The 21,802-nt window shown below is 45.0% G+C and overlaps 1 protein-coding gene across 1 annotated transcript in view; it reads left to right on the forward strand.

The window, feature by feature from the left end:
* The window catches only part of LOC146867308 (trypsin-3-like), a 71,184-nt gene that overhangs the window by 22,605 nt on the left and 26,777 nt on the right, over positions 1-21,802 (forward strand). The window contains exons 3-4 of the mRNA XM_085614909.1: positions 1,607-1,760; positions 1,837-1,978. Of these exons, the coding sequence (XP_085471035.1) occupies positions 1,607-1,760; positions 1,837-1,978 (296 nt within the window). The remainder of the gene's footprint in view (positions 1-1,606; positions 1,761-1,836; positions 1,979-21,802) is intronic.

Raw genomic sequence — 21,802 nt, forward strand, 5'->3', positions numbered from 1 at the left:
CCTTTACACCTCCCAATCCCTGGGCTCATTTTCTTTTGCTTTAAATCTTTCAGAAAGTTTGAAAACATCATGAGGGTTTAAAAAAGTATTCTGGGGACCCCAGCAATACTCTGACCTTGGGAACCCTCTTTCCTTGCCCCCCTTAACATCAACTGAGCAGTGCTTTTCTTTTTACAATGCCCCCTCTTTTCCTCTTATCCCTAACTGGGCCACTGCTCCTCCCCCTCTTTAGTGGTTGCACACCTGCAACACATCGCGACCCCCTACCTTTAGACCTACCTGGTCATCTGGGCTTAATTGTGCATGGCGTTCCCGTAAGAGAGCTGCCCCATAGTGTCAAATCACATCCATACATTTCAGTTTCAGAAGAAGCAGTTTTGCTTGCTTTCTTTTTAGAGCACATCCTCCTAGAGAATGTCTTCTCCTGATGAATAATACCAACAGTGCACATTGTCCTACAATTCTCCAACTCCAAATGTTCTCTCATCACCTGAGGGGATGGTGCATTTAGAAAACACTACATAAAAAATCAGAAGCTCATACCCACTGCATTAATATAGGTATTTATGCCAAAGGAGAGAAAATAAATGTGTTCCTTTAGCTCACGTTATTATGACCAAATGCCTCTCTCCACGCTCAACAATGGTAATAAATAGTATACTACACTCTATTCATCTGCATATATTCTAAGTATATATTCAGTTTAAATCAGAAATAAGGAAAATAAAAGGGTTAAACGTTACCTACAATAAACAAAGATGGCAATAGATTAATCTGGCAGATTAACAAATGTTGTACAATTGCATATGTTACATCCCTTCAACAGCTTGTTGCAGGAGACCCATATCCATTTGCACCTCAGATAACATGAGGACATGGCAGCAGGTGGCCATGTGACCAGTGTGCACTAGTTCACATAAGAATCCTAACCGTAACCTCAGGTCTTGCCCATTTATAACTATATTCCTGCAAACTCATGATCTAATATGAAAGCCCTCCCACTGTCCATGCAAGCCCCTCTTGAATATGTCTTCCTGCAGGCAGTCAATTAGGTCTGCTTCGTACATTATCCAGACATCGCAAAATAACATAGCAATGTCTAAGTCTAGTCAACGCTTACTTCTGGGTACGTTCCTTTACCAGCCATCAATCCAGAGCACCACCAACAATAGCCTCGGTGACCATAGACATGCATCCTACAAACTTCTCCATCAGTATTTTGGCTGCAGCCATATCTCACCCCACAACATGGGTCATGTTGCCATGGCTTTCTTGCTGCACTAGGTCAGTGTGTGTGGGGTGGATCAAAGTCATTGTAATTGCATCACAAACAGGTCTCTACAGATATGTTACTCTTGTAGTCTCTGTTTCTTGCCTTTTGCCTAGCACCTCAACAGCATGTTAGAGCCTGTGGTTGATTAGGAGCTATGGGTTGGACAATGGGTTAATCCTGTGATGTCATCAGCAAAGACATCATAAAGGCGCGAGCACGCACACACCCTTTTTGGTGAATTAACATGTATATGCTGTGTAAATGTTCTTTTTCAGGAGATTGTCTGTGGGTTGCAACCTCATTTTTCTCAGTTCTGTTTTGTCACTTTTCTAGACACCCTTCCTGACCCGAAGATAATTGGAGGGTTTGAGGTGGAAAAGAACTCAGTGAAATACATTGCATCCATCCAGGGCCCTAATGGCCACTTCTGTGGAGGGACGCTCATCAACCCCCAATGGGTACTCACGGCTGCACACTGCTTCTATCCGTACGTAGACTTTAGACTTTATTGGTGGTGGAAGACAAAAAACTAAAAATTAATGCAATTTTGTTTACTGTTCCAGAATCAACAGATTGACCATTCTGCTGGGAAAACATAACCTTTTTCTTCAAGAGCCGACCTCACAGAAGTTCTCAGTAATAAAGGTTGCACTGCACCCACAATTCAACCAGAGCACACTGAACTTTGATGCCATGCTCTTAAAGGTAAGCATGATGTTTATTTAATATAAATAAGAGCCCAACCGTCTTGAAATTCTACTTGGTGAGTTCATATTCCTCGTGCAGTGGCGTAACAATGAGGCCCCCTACAGAGTGTGAAGAGGGGCCCTCTGGTCTACCATATCTTAAAGATATGCATTAGGCTTGTGGTGGAATGGCCATTTGAAGGATTTTGGGGCCCCTGAAGAACTGGGGGCACCCCTGCTCTGCAGGGGCTGCGGCGGCTTGCGTTACAACCCTGTTCTCTTGTTCTCTATATAGCACCAGTAGCTATTCCACCATTGAGACTTTATGGGATTCTGTCTGGGTACCACTATGAAAAACTCTTGTGATGTTGCCTTTTCTCTTATTCCATTCATCTAACCATGCAAAAATGTACTAGTGTACTTTATTCAGTGGTGGAGTGTTCCATACACAGTTCCTCTTCTTATGAGATCCCACAGACCTGTTACTAGTGCACCAATATGCAGCATTTCATGCTAAACCAAAGCTGGAATCCACACACCTAAGCAAGACTGCACCTCAGTGATGCAAATAATGTTACTTTTATTCAGTACTGTCACTTCTTATCGCTGTTTTCAGTGCAGATAGCAAACTGTTAAGAAATACTTCCCCTTGTAGCTAGGAAGTCTAACTAAACATCCGACGTTTGTAAGGAAGCTAAAATACTCTATATTTCAATGTGAAATAATAATTTCAGGCTACCTAAATATAAGTTTAAGAGCACCAAGATGCCAGCAGGACGGGGTCATGGCCGAGCACCGGACCAAGATGGCAGCATAGCTTGGAGCTCCGCCGAGTCCCCGGTGAAAAGCTCGCTCCACTGCGGCAGAAATGTAGAAAACCCGGTGCGACCGCAACCGCTGCTTCCCAGATGTAAGGGGCTACTCAGCGGTGGGTCGAGCGACAAGATTCAGGACCCCCAGATCGCCAATCGGGAGACTGTGTGACGAGGCCCTGATGTCGCGAGGAAGCTGGGACCTCGATTTCCAGCCGCACCCGTCATCCAAGCGAGAGGTTCGGGAGCCCACACCGTCTCGTCCCCCCCCCGGAAGCGAAGGAGGAGCGCCATCTCAGCCAGGGGCTACGCACCCAGGAACAAGTGATCCGGAAGGCAGAGATCATCAGTGTGCGTGCAAAGAAGGGCCAGATCACTGCGCAGATCCCACAAGTAAGCGGAGAGCTCACCCGTTGAAGGCCCCCACTGCGAGTAGCAGAAGAGGGAAAACAATGCAAGGGAAATCTGCCCAACAAGTGGACAAGACCTTCCACACACGCACTAGCCCCCCACATCGCTACACTCTTAGGGCCCAGGGAAGAGGCTACAAAAAAAAAAAAAAACTGCATTGTTCCTCAATTGCGGCAACATCGCAGCGTGCACCCACTGAGCAGCATACTCCCAGCCTACAGACTTAGGGACAAAAAGTAGCACTCAATTGGCCATTTGCACTCAAGTGAACCAAGGACACAGGAAAGTAGCTCCTATTGGCTCCAGGCTACGCTCTCTGCACCTTGTCCCGGGGTCCCGTGGAGAAGAGAAGGAACCAGAACCGGTTCACCCTTGCCATCAGCTGCCACGTCCCTATCCCCTATGGAAACTGTGCTGAGCCCCATGCACTAGCCCACATCCTCGCTTCTCCTGGCAAGGCACACCAGGTCGCTACATATCTTATAATTGGCGACATCACTGGTTGAGACGCCCCACAACTGGCAGTTATTGTACCGCTTACCAATGAGGCTAGCTGCAGGAAGTGCCACGCTACAGGTGGTGCTTATAGCCCGGAGCAGTAGACATACCTAACCCACACTGAGGGTTCTACATCAGACAGCCATGGGAAATGTGCAACCCTCGACAGAAGAAATTCTCCTTTGAGAAGTTGGGTGGAGGATCCGAATCAGCAGGTACGGTCATGGCGGAGGAAGGGGACACCACCGCACCACCTCAAGTCGGCCCACAGGGAAACAACGCACTATTAGCAGAGCTTCGTGCGGGCTTCTTGGCACTGGACACCCGCTTTGATGTACTGGATGGTAGACTAGACAAGATGAGAGCCAGGCTTGATCAACACGATGGCCGGTTGGACATCGCGGAGGGCAGAATTTCAGACCTAGTATATGGATCAGCTCAAGTCAGCAAGAAGATAGAAAAGATGGAATGAATATTTAAAACTATAGCCATCAAGAATGAAGAGTTAGAAGCCAGAGGAAGACGGAATAACATTCGTATACTTGGGGTTCGGGACTCCACAAATACTAGCCGCCTGGATGAGTTCATGGAGAAACGTCTAACAGACTTGGTTAGCCGAGAGTCCTTCACTTCCACTTTTGTAATAGAAAGAGCTCACCGCACTCTGGGACCATGACCGAACCCAGGCTGCCCCCCCTTGTCTGATTATGGCCTGACTTCTAAATTTTAAGGACAGAGATACAAGGTGGCGGCTGGATCAAGAAAAGGGACCGTCAAGCTGGCAAGATTCCGTAATTTCCCTTTATCATGACTTTACGATCATGTTGCAGGAAGCACGAAGGAAATTCATGGCAGTGACAGCCGCCCTCCGAAAAGAAGGGCTTAGATACGGGATGCTCTATCCCGCCAGATTGAAAGTGGACATTGACCGCAGATTTAGGATCTTCGATAATCCCGCGGCAGCCCTGGACTTTCTCAAGGCAAGGGCCAACACTGGACAGGGCCGAAAATCCCCATTACCGGGCAAATCGGCCCGGTTTGCCGGACTCTGGTGCTAGCTTGGAGCTATTCTCCACCAATTGAGGACAATTGGGTTGAGTATTGTTGTATGCGGGTACATTTGATTTGATTCCATGTTTACACCCCGCGGTAGACTCTCCATCAGGTCTGATTACTTAGTACATTCACCGGGGACAAGGTGTGGCGTTGCCACCCCCCGTACGTATGCACTTCTTTGACAAGTAAAGTTAGTATAGTTGTTGATTGAAGTTGTAAGATCTCTAGAGGGTGTGGGTTTCCCCAGTAGTAAGAATATGGGGATGGGAGGGGGTGGTTGGGGTTTCATGGGACAGATCAGTTTATTTTCCTTTCTTTTCCACAAGTTCATGCAAGTAGGATACTTCGTTAAGGTCGGTTCATGTTGTAGAATGCAAGTATGGTTTTGTTATGGCTTCTGACACTGGTAATGAGGGCCAGATACGGCTCATGTCCTTAAGTGTGCGAGGGCTCAATGACACGCGCAAACCCAAACAAGTGATACATTATCTGCAACGCCATCATATAGATATAGTGTATTTACAAGAGACACACTTGGCACCGCATACCTCCCCGAATTTTGCAGCCGGTTGGGGCCCTGCTCGTTATTTTTCAGGTTACAGTTCGTAATTGAGAGGAGTCTCGATCCTGATACATAAACAAATACCCTTCAAGACAGTGGAAGTTTATAAGGACCAAGCAGGTAGATATTTGCTGGTTAATGGGTGGCTATAAGGGAACACAATGTTATTGGTTAACGCATACGCTCATAATATTAATGACCCTGATTTTATTGTAGATCTTCACTCTCAGATAGATAGGATGGGAGCAGAACATATTTGTATAGGGGGAGACCTAAATATTCTGCTTACTCCAAGCTTAGACAGCACGGCTGCACACGCGGTCACAAAACCAAGGGCCAGACAGGCCTTAGCTAGCTTGATGGAGTCACATCACCTATTTGATGCTTGGTGCCATCTCAGACAAGATGTCCCCGCATTTACCCACTACTTGGCCCCGCACAACACCTGGACCAGGTTAGACTACTGGCTGCTATCCCCTAGTGTTACCACATGGAAGGGAGATATCCTGCACTTGCCTCGCACCTTATCAGACCATGCCCCAGTAATGCTGCAAATCAAGGTCCCGGAGGCAGCTGGGAGGGCAAGATAGTGGAGGTTCCCCGATAACGCCCTCCATGACTCGGTCTTCGAATCCAAATTGAGTCTGGCGATAGAGGAATATTTTGAAATTAATATGGGTACCATAGAAATTAAGGCTATGCTGTGGGAGGCGTTCAAAGCATACATACGAGGGATCTGCATCTCGAAAGGTGCTGGGATTCTTAGAGACTTATGGCACACATTGTCCAAGCTGGAGACACAGTTGCCGGCAAATGACACAGATGTACAGGTAACACGGAGTACCACGGAGTTACGGAAAAGGGCAACACTATTGATGGAAAATCAAGATGCAGTTGAGAGGGAGTCCCATTTCTTGGGGAAATACGCGACAGCTAGGAGATATGGGGAGGGCGAACGACCGGGACGAACACTGGCAAGACTCATCCAACCCAGCAGGGGCCAAACATACATCACTAGTCTAATAGGAGAGGATGGGGTTTTAATAACAGATTGCGAGGGTATCAAGGAGAGGGTATTGCAATATTATAAAGATTTGTACACCACCAAAGTCTCACCTGACACAGACTCTTATAATGCTTATCTGGATGAGGTTGCCATGGTCTGGCTAGAGAATGCCAATAGGGACTTTCTGGCCGAACCTTTCACAATCGACGAAGACGATAGAGAACATGGACGGCTCAAAGGCTCCTGGGCTGGACGGGTTCTCAGGATGTTTTTACAAAGCCTTCAAGAAAGATCTGGCCCTGCATCTTATCGACGTCTACCAGGAGGCGATCGAATCGGGCTCCCTTCAGTCAACAATGCGGGAGGCTGTAATCACGTTACTACCCAAAGCAGGGAAGGACGCTCAACATTGTGGCTCATATAGGCCACTTTCCATATTGAACTTTGATTATAAAATTTTGGCCAAAATGTTGGCGAATAGACTGTCTTTAATAGTCGATCAAATGAGATCCCCGGCCCAGGCAGGCTTTATCCCACGTCGACCAACAGCATTGAATTTGCGGACCCTCTTTGCAACAATACTTAGGATGAAACCCTCACTTCCGGCCGTGGCAGTCTTATTGGACGCTGAGAAGGCTTTTGATTAATTGGAATGGCCCTTTCTGTGTGCTACACTGATGCGTTTAGGGATACCCCCAGGTTTATTTTGGTGATATCACTGTTATACACACGCCCTTCGGCGTATGTGCGGGTGAATCGGGCAGTAACAGATTCCTTCACACTATCAAGAGGTACCCGTCAAGGTTGCCCCCTGTCTATACTCCTATTATTTATAGCAATGGATCCCCTAGTGCGGCATCTACAAGATAATCACTCACACAGGGGGCTGCAATTTAACACGGGACCAATATTGACCACACTATACGCAGACGATATCATACTATACTTGAGACACTCAGAAGATAATTTAAACCCGGTACTTCGAGAGATTATCCGCTACAGCGCTTTGTCAGGCCTACACATTAATAGGAATAAGTCTGAAACCTTCCCACTTACTGACGCCCACAATGACCGGACCACCGAATTTCCCCTAAAATGGTGTGACGAATCAGTCAAATATTTAGGTATACAAATTCACAGAGACCAGGCGCAAATTCTCCAACTAAATTACGGCCCCGCGATGGAGAAATTAACAGACAGGGTAGAGCGCTAGTTGAAACTACCTTTAACAACGGCAGGGAGAATAGCTCTAATAAAAATGGTGGTACTACCGCAATTTATGTATTTGTTTCAAAACATACCGATACCTTAAATAAGTCCTTCTCCGCCACCCTTCGCACACTTCTAATTCGGTTGGTGTGGGGGGGAAACAGCCCAGAATTAGCTGGGAGGTTCTGACACAACCTTATGAGAGGGAGGGGGTTTGGGATTCCCAACTTCCGTATCTACTATCTGGTTTAAGGCCGACGCTCGGGTGCCATATCTCCGCCCAGAAACTGAGCTTTCCTACCCCCACCCCGCTGTCCGCACTGTTGCCGGTAGGTCTAGCCAGGGACCCGCAAGATCTTCAAACGCTGTCAATGACTAGCTGGGCCTGGAAACAATTGATCTGGACTGCTGGGATGCAACTTCTTTTCTCCCGATCGCTCCCCCTACCTGGGAACCTTTTGGTTCCCATCACTAAGGAAAGAGTGGTACAGCGCACTTTGTCCAAGTACTTCCTGAACACGCTTAGGGAGGCCACCTTCATGGATCAATTCACGCTTTGCAGATTGCAAAGAGCCCTTAGATCACAATTACCCAGTTATCCAATAGAACCTCCGGATTTGTCTAAATCCATAATTGCACTACTCCCGCCCAGAGATGACAAGACATGAGCCGCGTGGGAAAGGGGCTTAGGACAACCTATAACCGACAACATGTGGGTTTTTTGCTGTGAACAAACGCGCAATGTCTCGTTCAATCACAAACATAAAGTATTGCATTTTAAGTATATTAGACGTGCATATATTACACCAGCTAGAGTACACCGCATGGACCCAGCTCGCTCCCACACCTGCTCTAAGTGCACTTCACCCATGTCTGACTTTGCACACATGAGATGGACGTGCGGGGGGTTGCTATCTTCTGGATAGGGGTGTTTAGCGAGTTATCACGAATGGCAGAAATCCCCATTCCACCTTCTTCATTAATGTTATTAATGGGATACCTAAAGGCCCTCTCTAGATCCGTTCGCCGATCTTGTGCATTAGCGCTGCTGTTAGTGAAAAGAGAAGTTGCGCTGAAATGGGGTAGCAAGTACTTGCCAAAGGTGAAGGATTGGTTATTTAGCATGTCCTATTGCAATACGAATAGTGAAGTGTACGCCCAGCTGCAACCCCGAGATCAGGACCATTAGATATATGGCAACCATACAAATTATACTTGCTAGCCCTAACCTCTGTGGGCTCACAGACAGATCATGACCAGTTAGTGGGTAGCCCCTAGAGGTGATGTGAAAATGCTGGTTGAGATGTAAGGTGGATGGGATCTAATGTCAGAAGTGGCTCTTTCCTGCACCCCAGGACGGCTTGAACCGAATAATGTTTTACTTGTGTTGTATGTACATGAAGCGACTACACACTGCTGTGTTTTGTTATACTTGTTCCTTTTTTTTTGTTTTCTGGAAAATATAAATAAAGATTTTTAAAAAAGGGGGGGGGAAAGATGCCAGCAGGACAAGGACAAATGAGAGCCAAGGGGATATCATCATCATTAAAATAAGACTTTGAACCTGTTCCCACGCTTAGACCTAAAACTGCCTCTTTGGAACACATTGGGATCACCATTCAGTAATCACTTAAATTGAGCGTAAGAATTACAGCATTCCAAAAACACATTAGATTTCTTAATGATAACCTTGATGCAGTCTTAAAGCTAATGCAATACACACTGCACTATCATTACACTCAATGACTTTAACCTCTTCAGTGCCCATGACGAGATAGTCTCGTCATGGAGCACGGTTGCACTGTGCCCATGACGAGACTATCTCGTCATGAACCCCACCCACTAGTGCAACGCCCGGCACAGGAGGGGGAAAGGGCGTGGCACTGAAGGGGTTAATGTGAACACCATGATTCACCATTCACAATTCACAAAATCCCATTCATTCACCTACTCCCTGACTATTCATTCTCGACTACATAATCCAGCTCTACTCAGTCCCACAGCATACTTCTGGAAAAATCTTCACCAAGTGACTGATCTTCTCCCCCCACCCCCTTCCAAATGAACTCCTTCCATTTGACCTGGCTATGTTCATATTTTCACCTACGCCTTCATGTCCAGTACCAGCACGGTCTGGGTCACCAGGCGTAAATACAGTCCAAACTCAATCTCAAGCGATATCGTTTGTGTTGCACTACAGTCAGCTTTTAACTCTTATCATCCTCTCCACCACTGTTGGACCTGGCACATTCTGCAGGGTCATCCCCAGACTTTTTGCCTTCCTCCACCTATTTTGGCTGAATTTGTTTTTGTTGGCCTTAGAACTTTGTGCACATTACCACTGTTCACCAGTGCTAAAGTGCTTATGTTCTCTACCTAAACATGATAGAACTGGCTTATACACAATAGTAATATTTAATTTACTAGTAAGTCCCTAGTAATGTGATACTGCATGTACACTGGGCGTGTAAATTACATGCTACTGGTGGGCCTGCAGAACAGGTTGTGCCAACCACCTAAGTAGCATGGTAAACATGCCTGCCATTACCTGTGTGTGCAAGGCTTCCTTATTAATGTATATGTTACCCCTAGGGTAGGCCCTGGACAGCCCATAGGTCAGGGTGCAATGTATTTAAAAACTAGGACATGTATTTTTAAGTCTTACATGTCCTGGTAGTCAAAAACTCTTACATTTGTTTTTCACTGCTGCAAGGCTTTCTTCTCCCATTGGATAACATTGGAGTTGCCGCTTACATTTTATAAGTGTCATTTCTAAATAGGAACAGGTAGACCATTTATGTTTGGAGTTAATGAAATTGTATTGATAAATCTTCTTTAATGCTAGAGTTGTATTTTTCTTTAGAATTTTGAAAATGCCACTTTTAGAAAATTGCAAAAACCTATAGGGGTTAAGCCCAATGGACCGGGGCCAGGTAGGGCTATTCAAAATTCAGAACACAAAACAATGAACCCGGCTCCGTACTACCGTACACTCCTACTACTCATGGAGTAACGAACAGTCAACTCTTTTATCTGTCCGAATGGACTTTTTATTAGACCATTCCTGTTTCTTATTAATTTAAAAATTGATCGAAACAATTTTTTGGACCGAAAAAGAAACACACTTATCAAATTCAGAAGTAGGAGTGCACGGTAGTACGGAGCCGGGTTCATAGTTTTGTGTTCTGAACTTTTAGAAAGTTGGCATTTTCCTGCCCTTAGCCTTTTGTGCCTGAAGCCTGTCTTGGGTCACATGACTGGGTGTAACTGACAGACTTTGTGAATTTCTCCCAGACACTCACACAATGGAGAGATTAGGTGTACCTGAATGGGTTCACTGCTGTCAGCATGGGGGCGGATCTGAGCACAGTCCCATTTGAAATTGAATAGCCTGTGCTCTGCCTTCACATAAAGGACCAAACAACCCCATATTGTTACAGTCAGCAGCTTGGAGCCAGGGCAGGGGAGGCAGGAGATTCCATGCACTTCAAAGACACTGTCTAGGAGCTTTTCCTACCTTCCAGAACCAGGGCACCAAGGTATAAAAAGATGACATCATACACCAACTCTTCTGTACACTTCTGGACCTGTGGATACTCTACCAGGAAGAAGGACTGCTGTGCTGCTACAAAGCCTGTCACTCTCCTGGACTGCTTCTCTAATGGAACTGCTGCCCTGCTGTGCTGACCTGGTGCCTGCTACCCTCTTGCCTCTGGGAGAAGAACTGAACCTGCATCTTCTTCTTGAACCCAGAGCACCAGCGTGACTCCAAGGGCTAGTCTGCTGGCCTCCTGGTCTGAGCCTCAGGGACATAAAAGGCTCCCCAAACATCCTTCACCAGCCCCTGGGCCCAGCTACAGTAAATTCCTGACCCCAAGCGATGCCTTTCAGGCCCCAGACCCTTGATATGGCTCACAGGTGCTTAAATCAAGCTTATAGGCTCTTTGCAACCACGAACGGGCTAGTTAGTACCAATACCTCGTCGCTCACACCCAGCCGCGGTCGGTAGTGGGAGTAGCTGACGGGCGGTGACGTGCGGAGGGGGAAGGGCAGGGTGGGGGGTAGTAAACTATGGATTACGGAGGTTTACAGGTAAGTAAACATATAAATAAATAAAACAAATTTTGTTGCGCGCACTGCATCCCCAAATGTGATGCAGTGAACACAACGAAATTCGTTTTATTTATTTATATGTTTACTTACCTGTAAACATTCGTAATCCATAGTTTACTACCCCTAACCCTGCCCCTCCCCCTCCCCACATCACCGCCCGGCAGCAACTCCCACTACCGACTGCGGCTGCTCACACCGCAAATCAGTCAAAGCTCCTTTAGGCTTCGTAATGCAGCATTGACTGCTTGCGGAAACCACCACCTCGAAGATCCAGCAATGCCCATCCGCGATTCTGGACAGCTCCTCACGCTTCGGCTTCAGGATCCCATAACATTCTCCCTGCACCTTGCCACCCTCTGCAACGGGAACAGGACTCTTGGCACAAACTTAAGATGGTAAACCTGCAGTGGGACTAACCTCGGACTCTATCTGACCTGCACTCCATCGCGATCAGCTTGAACTTTTTAATTTTACCCAGTCCAGCAGGACCAAGTAGCTCTGGTTGGCACTTTAAGCTTTTTGGCACTATTTTACACTTTAATCTTTAATAATTCATAACTCCGGTTCTACTGAGTGGATTTTTGTTTTTTGATCCTATTTTATTTATTAAATTCTGCTCCATATTTTCTTAACTGGTGTGGGATTTTTCTGAGGTGTGTTTTCACTGTTTTACTGTTTGAAGTGTTGTGCCAAGCTGCAGGACGGTTGAACACAGGTACTATGGGGCTTGCCTGTGCCTAACATTGACAAGGATATTGGTTTATATAATTCTGCCTTCTGTATAGTGATTACATTGCAATGTAAGAGGGAGTATTTCACATCTCAAAAGCACACTGAATTATCAGACATCTTTAGCTCCCATATTATTTAATACATAAAGCATTTGCTTTTTTGTTTGGTTATTTCATTGGTGGAAGATTCAAAAAAATATATTTTAGTACAGGAAATACAATCCGGATCTAATGTCTTTGTCAGTGCTTGCTAAGTATGTTACTAATCCTTTCAGAATGATTTTTCCTAAGCAGATAATACTGAGAGGGAAGCTTTGTCTCTTTATCAGTTAATGTAAACTTTTATAGGTACTATGTGCTCCTATGAAATTATGATTTTATTTATATAAATGAGTCCTTGGGAACCATTGCTTTTCAGTTTCTAGACCTAACTGTAACAACTACAGCTGTTTCACCATATGGGGCTCACAAAGGCTGGACAACGTGTCATCCACTTGGGGCCCAGAAAAGATTTGCCAGTGGAGCCCATCCCTGACCAGCAGCTCCTTCTTCTACTCCGCTACTGATTCCCACAGTGCTTCAGTCACAAGAGCCTTGCTCTTTGTCTTCTTGTTCATGCTCTGGCTCCTCTTCACTCCCTCTCTTCACTTATTGAGGATTACATTCTCCTCTAATTCCATCAATAAGTGGCAGTAGCAGGACTTCTCAAGTGCCTGGGGCTTGTCTTTGCCTTTGGGTGGATAGAGCAACTAGGTGATTCCTTTCACAGTCAAATATGTCTCTGACTGGTGCACAAAGGATTCTTCCAAAATCTGGATAAAGTGCAACTACTGGTTGAATGAGGTAAGTGTTTCACATATGTCGGTGGCCATTGAGGGAAGTGAGGACCAACCAGATTACAATCTTTGTCCAAAATTCAGATAATACACTAGTGAAGACAAAAAATATCTACCAAGGCTGGAAAGGAAGAACAGGTTCTGGAAACATTCAATCAAGGTCTCACTGTGTTTGCTGCACACTTCAGCCAGTTCACCACACCCACTTCATGATGGAACTCTACTAGCTCCACTTGAGAGCCCACACCATCTTCAAAAACTGCTGCATCATTTACAAAGCCGTCATGATCAGCACCCCTGCCTAACCGGCATGACAACCTCCCCAGCTCTGGTAGCTCTCAGGGCACCATCAGAATGGAGACAAAAAACACAAGGTAACAAGGCTTTTCCAACTATCCGCCCAGGATGTGGAACAATATCCCTGTATCCATCTGGACAGTCACTATGGTGCTCCAATTCAGGAAATAGTTGAAGATACACTTCTTTCAACAACACTACATTATGATGCAGTATCAGTCAACAAACCAGCCACCTCTCTAATCATTTATTGACTGTTTACACATCCATGATTGCGCACAGGACTCGATTGCCTTTGGCTAGGTACATGCTATACAAATACGACATACATACATACATGCACATATACCCGTGGAATAAAGTAAGGCCCCCAGGTATGGGTGACTCTATGGACTGAGGGCTGTCTCTTTGGTAGGGGTACAGTTGCAAGCATTGTTCTCGACCAGTGGTCAGGAAGGAACCTAAATGATACAGATAGTCCCTTACACTTGTCTGTGAGTAACTTTATGACTGCAGCACAGTGATAACATATGAGATACCCTCACCAAGCAGCATAGTGTTTTGAATCAGAAGCAGCAAGTTTTATTTCTTTGGCAACCTTCTTGTGGGGTAGAAAGTTCAGCGGCTGCCACCTGTACCAGATTCTTTTTTGTAGGGTTGTTACCAACTGAAGGACAAGAAGGACGAACGTTTCTGAGCTTAGTCTAGTTTAATATGGGGGTTATGTTCTAGTTCTTCTAATATTCTTATTGGGTGCCCCACCATCCCTTGTGTTGTCTTCAAACTACTAAGACAATTCGATATGTTGTTTTCTCATTAGCAATCAGTGTTTGTTTTGATAAATTAAAAGCTCTATGTACCAGGCTGATTAAAATTGTGTGTAGATAGGCAATAACTTTATTCTTCTCACCACTCACAAGGCTAACAATAGCCCATACTGAGTCTCATACTCTATGTAAAGGGTATGCGGTCACAGACAGATCCATCATCTCAGTGAGTGGTGTGTGAGTCAGAGCCAGGCACACATTAGACTGGCTTCAACCTCCTTGGCAGAGAAAGAGTGGGCAGCATAGGGGCATGCAGGAGGACAGGGGAGACAGTCGTGCATGTACCTTTGTCTATAAAGAGAACTCTGCAACCTGGCATAGCCCACCCCCACAGGCACACCTCACCCTTGATGGACAGAGACAGATTTCACACTGATGGAAGGTGGGGGTCCACTTGTGGCAGACTCCACCTATTTACCAAGGAAAGTACATGGTCATTTTTCCCCCATCATTGGTTGTAAGTAAAAAGGGCTTTATAATATGGTAATATCAGAAGCTGCCACCAGATGTTAATCTTGTCCTTAGTGGATTTGGTAAAAATGAGTACCACTATGGGTGGATATCACCACCTGAAAAGGAACGTTCTCTGCTGTTGAGCAACTCACTTAGTAAAATAAAACGTAAGAGAATTATGAATTTAGGAACATAGCAACTTATGCTGCTATATCTGGGACTTTCACAACTACACCCCTAAGCTGTAAGGAGTTCCCATTGCACTCTATCTAGGTTCACGCTTACATACATCCATAACATATACAGTGCTGCGCAATTGTTTGAAATAAAAAAAATTATTAGTAAAGGAATCTTGCTTAGAATAAGTGCAGTCATTCTACTGGAAGATCCTCGTATAGCCTTCTAGCCCGATGCTGAGGGCTATACCGGTTGTTAAAGGCCCTGAACCCGAACTGTGGGCTTGAGCCGCAGGCCGATGGAAAGGGTCTTTAACAACTGGTATAGCCTGAGGCACAGGGGCTATAAGGCTGTTAGAACATTCCACCAACTGAGGGCAGAATGTTCTAAATTAAAAAGGGACAAACAGAAATACAAACATTGGAATGTTGGAGCAGAAGGCTTATACCCGCCATTATAAGCCCGGAGCTACTTTATTGTGCTAGATGGTGGTCTCAACATTTCTATGTTAAAAATTTACAAAATTACATATGTAAGCTCAGTAACCTCCCTGAAGACCAGAATTACCATAGCTTTTCCTCCAATAGAAACCTATCATGTGAGTCTGAGATTGACATGATATTGCATTTACTTTTTGTGTAAGACAAGCTCAGGAGGCAATGGTTGAGTGCTTTACAGTTCTGTAATTGAATATAAGATCAAAAGCGATCAATAATTGTCCTAATGTAAAACAGCCACACGTATGTATTGTATTTTGGGAATCATTTGTGCAAATGCATGAGTCTTTGTGTCCAAAATTACATTTTACTCAATTAAATACTACATTACATATGCATGGTGACTAGTGAGGGCTCTTAGCATTTCAATGTTATGTTCTCAGGTAACTCTAGGGACTACTTCAGACATAATGGTTACAGCTTAGTGGACTGCAACAATCAACACATACTTGCTATGATAAGTCCACCGTTTGCCCGTAGGTTCCCTGTGGCAAAGAGTTCAAGAAAGGGGGTGACTTACTATTTGATTCTGTGTATAATGACATTCAGCTAACAATACAGATTACAATATAATGCATTTTCGGAAGTGTAAGGGCATACACCTTAATGCCTCTTCAGAACTGGAATGTGATCTAATGTGCTGGAAATAAATGATGTAATAGAAAATCTAATGCAGTCTAATGCTTCCTCAGAAATAGCATGAGGTACGATTTCTTTTTTTTTTTAAAGGTAGATCATATTAAGCAATGTAATGTTATCTATTGCACAATTAAGTATTATATAAAAATATCAAATAAATTGAATAACCAGGAAACAAATAGACGGGAAAGAATAGATAGACATGAACCTTGAATGCAAGGGCATGGAATTATGGAGATGAAGACACAGGAAGACGTAGACGCAGTTAAATGTGAACACATGAACACATGGACATCAGAATACTCAATCATGAGGGAAGAAACAAAGAGAAAAGAAGACAGTGAGACTGGGACACATGTAGACAATGACGCGGAGAGACACGAGGGCTGGAAGTCAGGAACCCCCAAACAAAGGCATAGGAAGATTCTGGAGAAGACACACACTCGGGAGAGTGATGGGGAGAGGAACAGATACAAGAATACACAGATATGGAGGGTAGATATATGACAGTGCCATCCATAATCTCTTCTCACACTCCCTTGTGTGCAACATACCACAAAAAGCCTTCTAGTTGGCAAACCAGTGCCACCCCGAAAGCTCCCCTCTTTTCACGCCCAACCAACTTTTGGATTGCCAGCATAACATCTGAGTGAGAAAAGCCTAAAAGAACGTATCGAACAGAACATCCAACGTGCTCATACGCATATCACAGCACCAGAGCCTGTAATGGACGGTCAGGCACATGCATCAACCATTTTTGCAAGCGCAAACGGTGCGATTTGCAAAAATTGGCCGTTTGCATCAGCAAAAAGGGCTTCTGCGATACATCAACCTGTCAGCCTCTCGCAATTTAAGAAATCGCAAATTATTGAGATTTCTTAAACTGCGATTGCATTAAAGGAATTGCAAATTGCGATTCCTTAAATGCAAAGCATGATGAAATCGCAAATTGCGATTTTGCTAATAGGGAGCGCATATTACCATCAATTTGTACTTGATGGTAATCTGCAAAAACTTTGAAAAAGTGCTTGTTTCAAAGTTGTAGGTTACACACATAAGTTCCCTTGGGGCATGTGTATGCGCAACATGTGTGAACAGATCATTTTCAGGGGTGCAAGAAGGTGTCCTTTTGACACCCTTGCACCCTTGAAATTGCATGAGCAATTTCCGAGTACCTATTGGTACTCGCAAATTGCGCATGCAATCTCCCATTCATTCCTATGGGCCTGTAGGCCCATAGGAATGAAGGGGAAGGCATTCCTTAATTGCGACTCGCAATTTGCGAGTCGCAATTAAGGAATGTTTGTGAATCGCTAATTTCATAGCGATTCCTACATGCATAGGCTTTTGCAATTCCTTAATTGCGATTCCTTAATAATCGCAATTAAGGAATTGCAAATGCCTACATTGATGCATGTACCTGAGTGTTATTTCTTCAGAAACACTCTCTGCTCTTTAAATAACCACCTTCCTTGACATTTCTGGCCGAACAATGGAGAACTAGTCTGATCACAAACCTAAATAAAACTTCAATAGTCGAGGTACCTTTATTCAGGAGGCACACTTCGAAGGTCAGTCTATTCCAGTGACCCAATAAGCACCAACACTAGGGGCCAGATGTACGACCCTTACATTTTGTGACTTACAAATTGCGTCGCTTTGCGACTCACAATTTGCAACTCACAAAATGCAATGTACAACAGTGTCAAAGATACTGTTAGCGATTCCCAATGGGGTCCCAAATTGCCTGTCTCATCAATATTCATGAGGCAAGCGCAATTTGTGACCCCATTGAGAATGGCTAGCACTCCCAGGGACGGTGGCCTGCTGGGGTCAGGAGACCACCATGACTGGGACTGTTCTTTAAATAAAGCATTTTTTTAATGCACCTGTTTTGATTAAAGGAAAACGGGAGGCATTTAAAAAAGAACAATGAAACTTTTCAGTTTCATTTTTTAAGGGCAGGCAGTGGTCCCTGGGATCACAGTCTGCTCTTACAAAATATTTTCTCACTCACTCACAAAGGGGAAGGGGTCCTCTGCGGACCCCTTCCAGTTTTCGAGTGGTTTACCACCTACTTGAAGTACTTGGTAAACGGCGAGTGTTTTGTGGCTGCAAATGCAGTTGCAAAACAATAGTACATGGCAGGGAGTCTTGCTATTAGGAAGGGACACCCCTTCCTAACAGGGAGAGTCGCAAACAGCATTTTGCGAGTCAGTGACTCGTAAAATAGTGTTTTTATATGCCATTAACCTTTTTTGCAGTCGCAAATGGCCCAATCTCCCGTTTGCGAGTGCAAAAAAGGGTCGAACATCTGGCCTAAAGTTCTTAATTGAAAAACTTAATCAATACTATTCTACCATAATTTAATAGCAGAGCACAATTTCCTTGCACCATTAATAAAGGACCAATAGAGGGTGTACCATTTGCAGAAATCATAACCCCAGCTGAACAAAGCCTTGGCAGTATTTCCTCAGGCTGCCTACACAAGAGGTTGGGGGAAGAAGCAGATAGTCACAGAGATGTGTATCAAGATGTCATGGGATAGGAATCAGTGTGGGGATGAGCAGTTGCTGGGGGGGATCCAGAGATAGGTTCCTTAGTCAGCATTTGTCTCCAGGACAGGTAGGATATGGAATTCTCCAGCTATTCTAGAAGTGCTTCAGGATTCCCCGGGAGCAGCTACATTCAAATTGTCTAATCCACCAGGGTAAAGGTAGCTTGAAGGCAAATCTCAATTTTGTTCTGAAGTCACTAGGCCCTCAATGAACAGTGCGCCCTGGAGCAAATCTTCCATTAGGGCAGAGGATCATCGCCTCGCTAGCTAAAATTCCCACAGAAATGCCCGAGAGATTAAAAATGGTAATAAAGTTAATTTATTGTCATTCTATTTTTCACCAACCCGTCCCAAACCGAGTGTCAGGATGGGGCGGGCCATTGCTGCTGAGTGGCAGCAGGGATGGAGTGATTGGCTGGCTGTGCATTTAAGTTTAAAGTGCGCATGTCACTTTGGCCGGCAGTCTTACAATGGCCAGCCAGACATGCACATTTTAAACCTTGCGAACCCAGCTGTATTAGACAGCTGGGTTTAGAGCAAACACATGCCTCCAGTACCCTTTAGAGCGCTGAGAGAGGCCGCTCCCTCCAATCCTGGTGCTTCTCTCATGCTGGTTAACAGCATGAAAGCAGCACCAGGATTGGTTAGGGGGGATGGCTGGGACCCGAGCTGGAGCCAGGAGGAGAGAAGACGCACACCAGAGCAAGGAGGGTGTGTCATGTCTTGAGCAGCAAGTAAGGTGAGTGGCTACTTCTTTTATTTCTTTTAGGATATAGGCACCTTACATGAAAGCACCCATTTATACACACACCTCTCGGCCTGTGCAAGCTTCTCTTTACTCCTTTTCCTCTCCCTTCTTTCTGAGCAAAGAGACATTGAAGTCTTTGTACCAAGGTGTTCCTTGTGGGATAAGGCCAGGAGATGCTGTTCCTGCTGCTTGGGTGCTACAGAGAGGCACAGCCTGAGTCACCATCCTACATCTGGCGCTGCTGTGTACCAGCTTCCCCTCCTGGCTGGCACCCAAGCTAAACCCACAAGAGGCAAGCTGTCACTGGCATCCTGTGTTCATCCGCAGATGTTTAACCAAAACAGCAAGTGAAAGAAGATGACGTGAGAAAATTACACTGTTTCTAGTGGCTCTGCTGTGCTATATGAAGTGATGTGCATGTGCTCAGGATCACACCACAAGAGAAAGGGCTGAACTTAGAGCGGGGAGGCTCCAGTAGCAGTACAAAACCTGGTGATACCTGCTTTTCAGAAGACCACATGGGGTGGTAAAAGCTTCTTCAGGTCCCCAGCTCTTTTGTGGAACAGTATGCCAATAGATCTTAAAACAGCCCCACCTCTTGCTACGTTCAGGAAGTCCTTTAAAACGTGGCTTTTTAACCAGAAAAAGAAGATTAATACCCACCTTCCTGTGGCCTTTTAATCAGAAATAGGAGACTAATATCCACCTTCCTTTAGTCGACTAGTGCCAAGACGCCTCCTGGCATTTGTTTGCACATAATAAATTCTCTCATTCATTCATTCAGGATGTGTCAGGTGCTTCTGAAGGGTGTAAGGTTGGACAGGGGGTTTTGGATGGTAACGCTGTGAGATAACTGCTGAGTCGGGTATTGACCTCACAGCTTATGTGGAGTCATACATGAATCTGCTACTATCTTATGTGCCTTGTTAGCCTGTTTCCCCATTTCTGTGTTAACGTCTGTATGGAAGAGATAAACTCTGAACTAAAAGTCAAACCTGCAAATTCAGAGGACCCACCCACAACCTATTTGCCTGGCTCACTACTCTCCATAGTGGCCAGACGCCACTGAGTGCATATTAACTCACCGGTATAGCACGCAAACACAATGTTGTGGCTTGAGTCGTTGCTAAGCACCCTTTCCTTAGTAACACCTTCGCTGCCTCTCAGCCGGGATGAGTGCTGGATAGCTTGGTGATGTAGTGGAATGCTGGAGTGCTTGGTGATGTAGTGGAATGCTGGAGTGCTTGATGATGTAGTGGAATGCTTGAGTGTCTGGTGAGGGAGAGAGTGTCATCTGAAGTGTGTGGGCTGAGCAGCAAGGAGGCTGCTGCTGGTGGGCTATATTCTATTGACTTACTAGCTATTTACTTGAAACGTATCATCTTAATAACTTGTAACTAAGTCTAAATAAATCTTCTTCTAAAACCTGCTCTCCAGCCATTGGATTTCCTTCCCTCAAAACACACAACCACCCACATTCATGGAGAAGATAAGAATACCAGGTATGGAGGGCTGACTATATTTTCCACAAGAGATGAGATCTGGAAAGCCCTATCCAAGAGATACAGATTTAAGTCTGGTTAGGGGACATTATTCACCAATCACTTTCAGTGGTGACCACCATGGCATGCATCCACTGACGGGTCGAGAGACAGACTTGTTGAGCATGTCCACAGGTGCTCAAAGATATCAAGTCCATGGAGAAACACAAAAATCTGATGAGCCGCTGCCATTATTTTGATGGCTGTCCCCCAAACTTTTGTTTTTCAAAAGCAGGCACCTAAAGTGGGAGTTTGTTTTTGAACAATAAATAATTAATGACCTCCACACCAAGGGTGTTTTTTCGCTGTTTGTGCGGAGTCATTATTTACATTTTTATGATGGTCACTGTTTTCCCTGGTGGTGACGGACAGTAAAATAGGACATTAGATCATCCACCCTAAATAGGGCGTGCTCTGTGATGCCCTTAGTCCGACAGCTGAAAACTCTGTCAGTCTGTCAAAGTAAGTTTTCTGTTGACAGTCCTCCTGACTTCCAATAGAGCCGGCAGACTGAGAGTCTGACAGACTGTGTGCTCTGCCACATTTGTATCAGAGTACCCTGTCCTCCAAACTCTAAATCAGGCTCATAGACACTAGAGGACATCAGGAGATATGGGTACAGCATAGGTTGGCACAGACAAAATGTTACAAATGCAGAGAGACAGGTATACAGAATGACAAGGACCTGGGGAGAAAAAGACACAGAGAGACGTGCCACACGAAGACAAGGACATGGGAAGTGTATATAATATCCCTACTTCCACGGATAGAGTAATCTCACAGTTACACGCACATACATTCTTCATACACTAGGGCCCATTTCACTAACATACGCTCAAATACTCTACCAGCAATAACCTGTGGAAAGAAAAA

This window comes from Triturus cristatus, chromosome 1_2, assembly GCF_964204655.1.
Source record: "Triturus cristatus chromosome 1_2, aTriCri1.1, whole genome shotgun sequence".
Taxonomy (NCBI): Eukaryota; Metazoa; Chordata; class Amphibia; order Caudata; family Salamandridae; genus Triturus; species Triturus cristatus.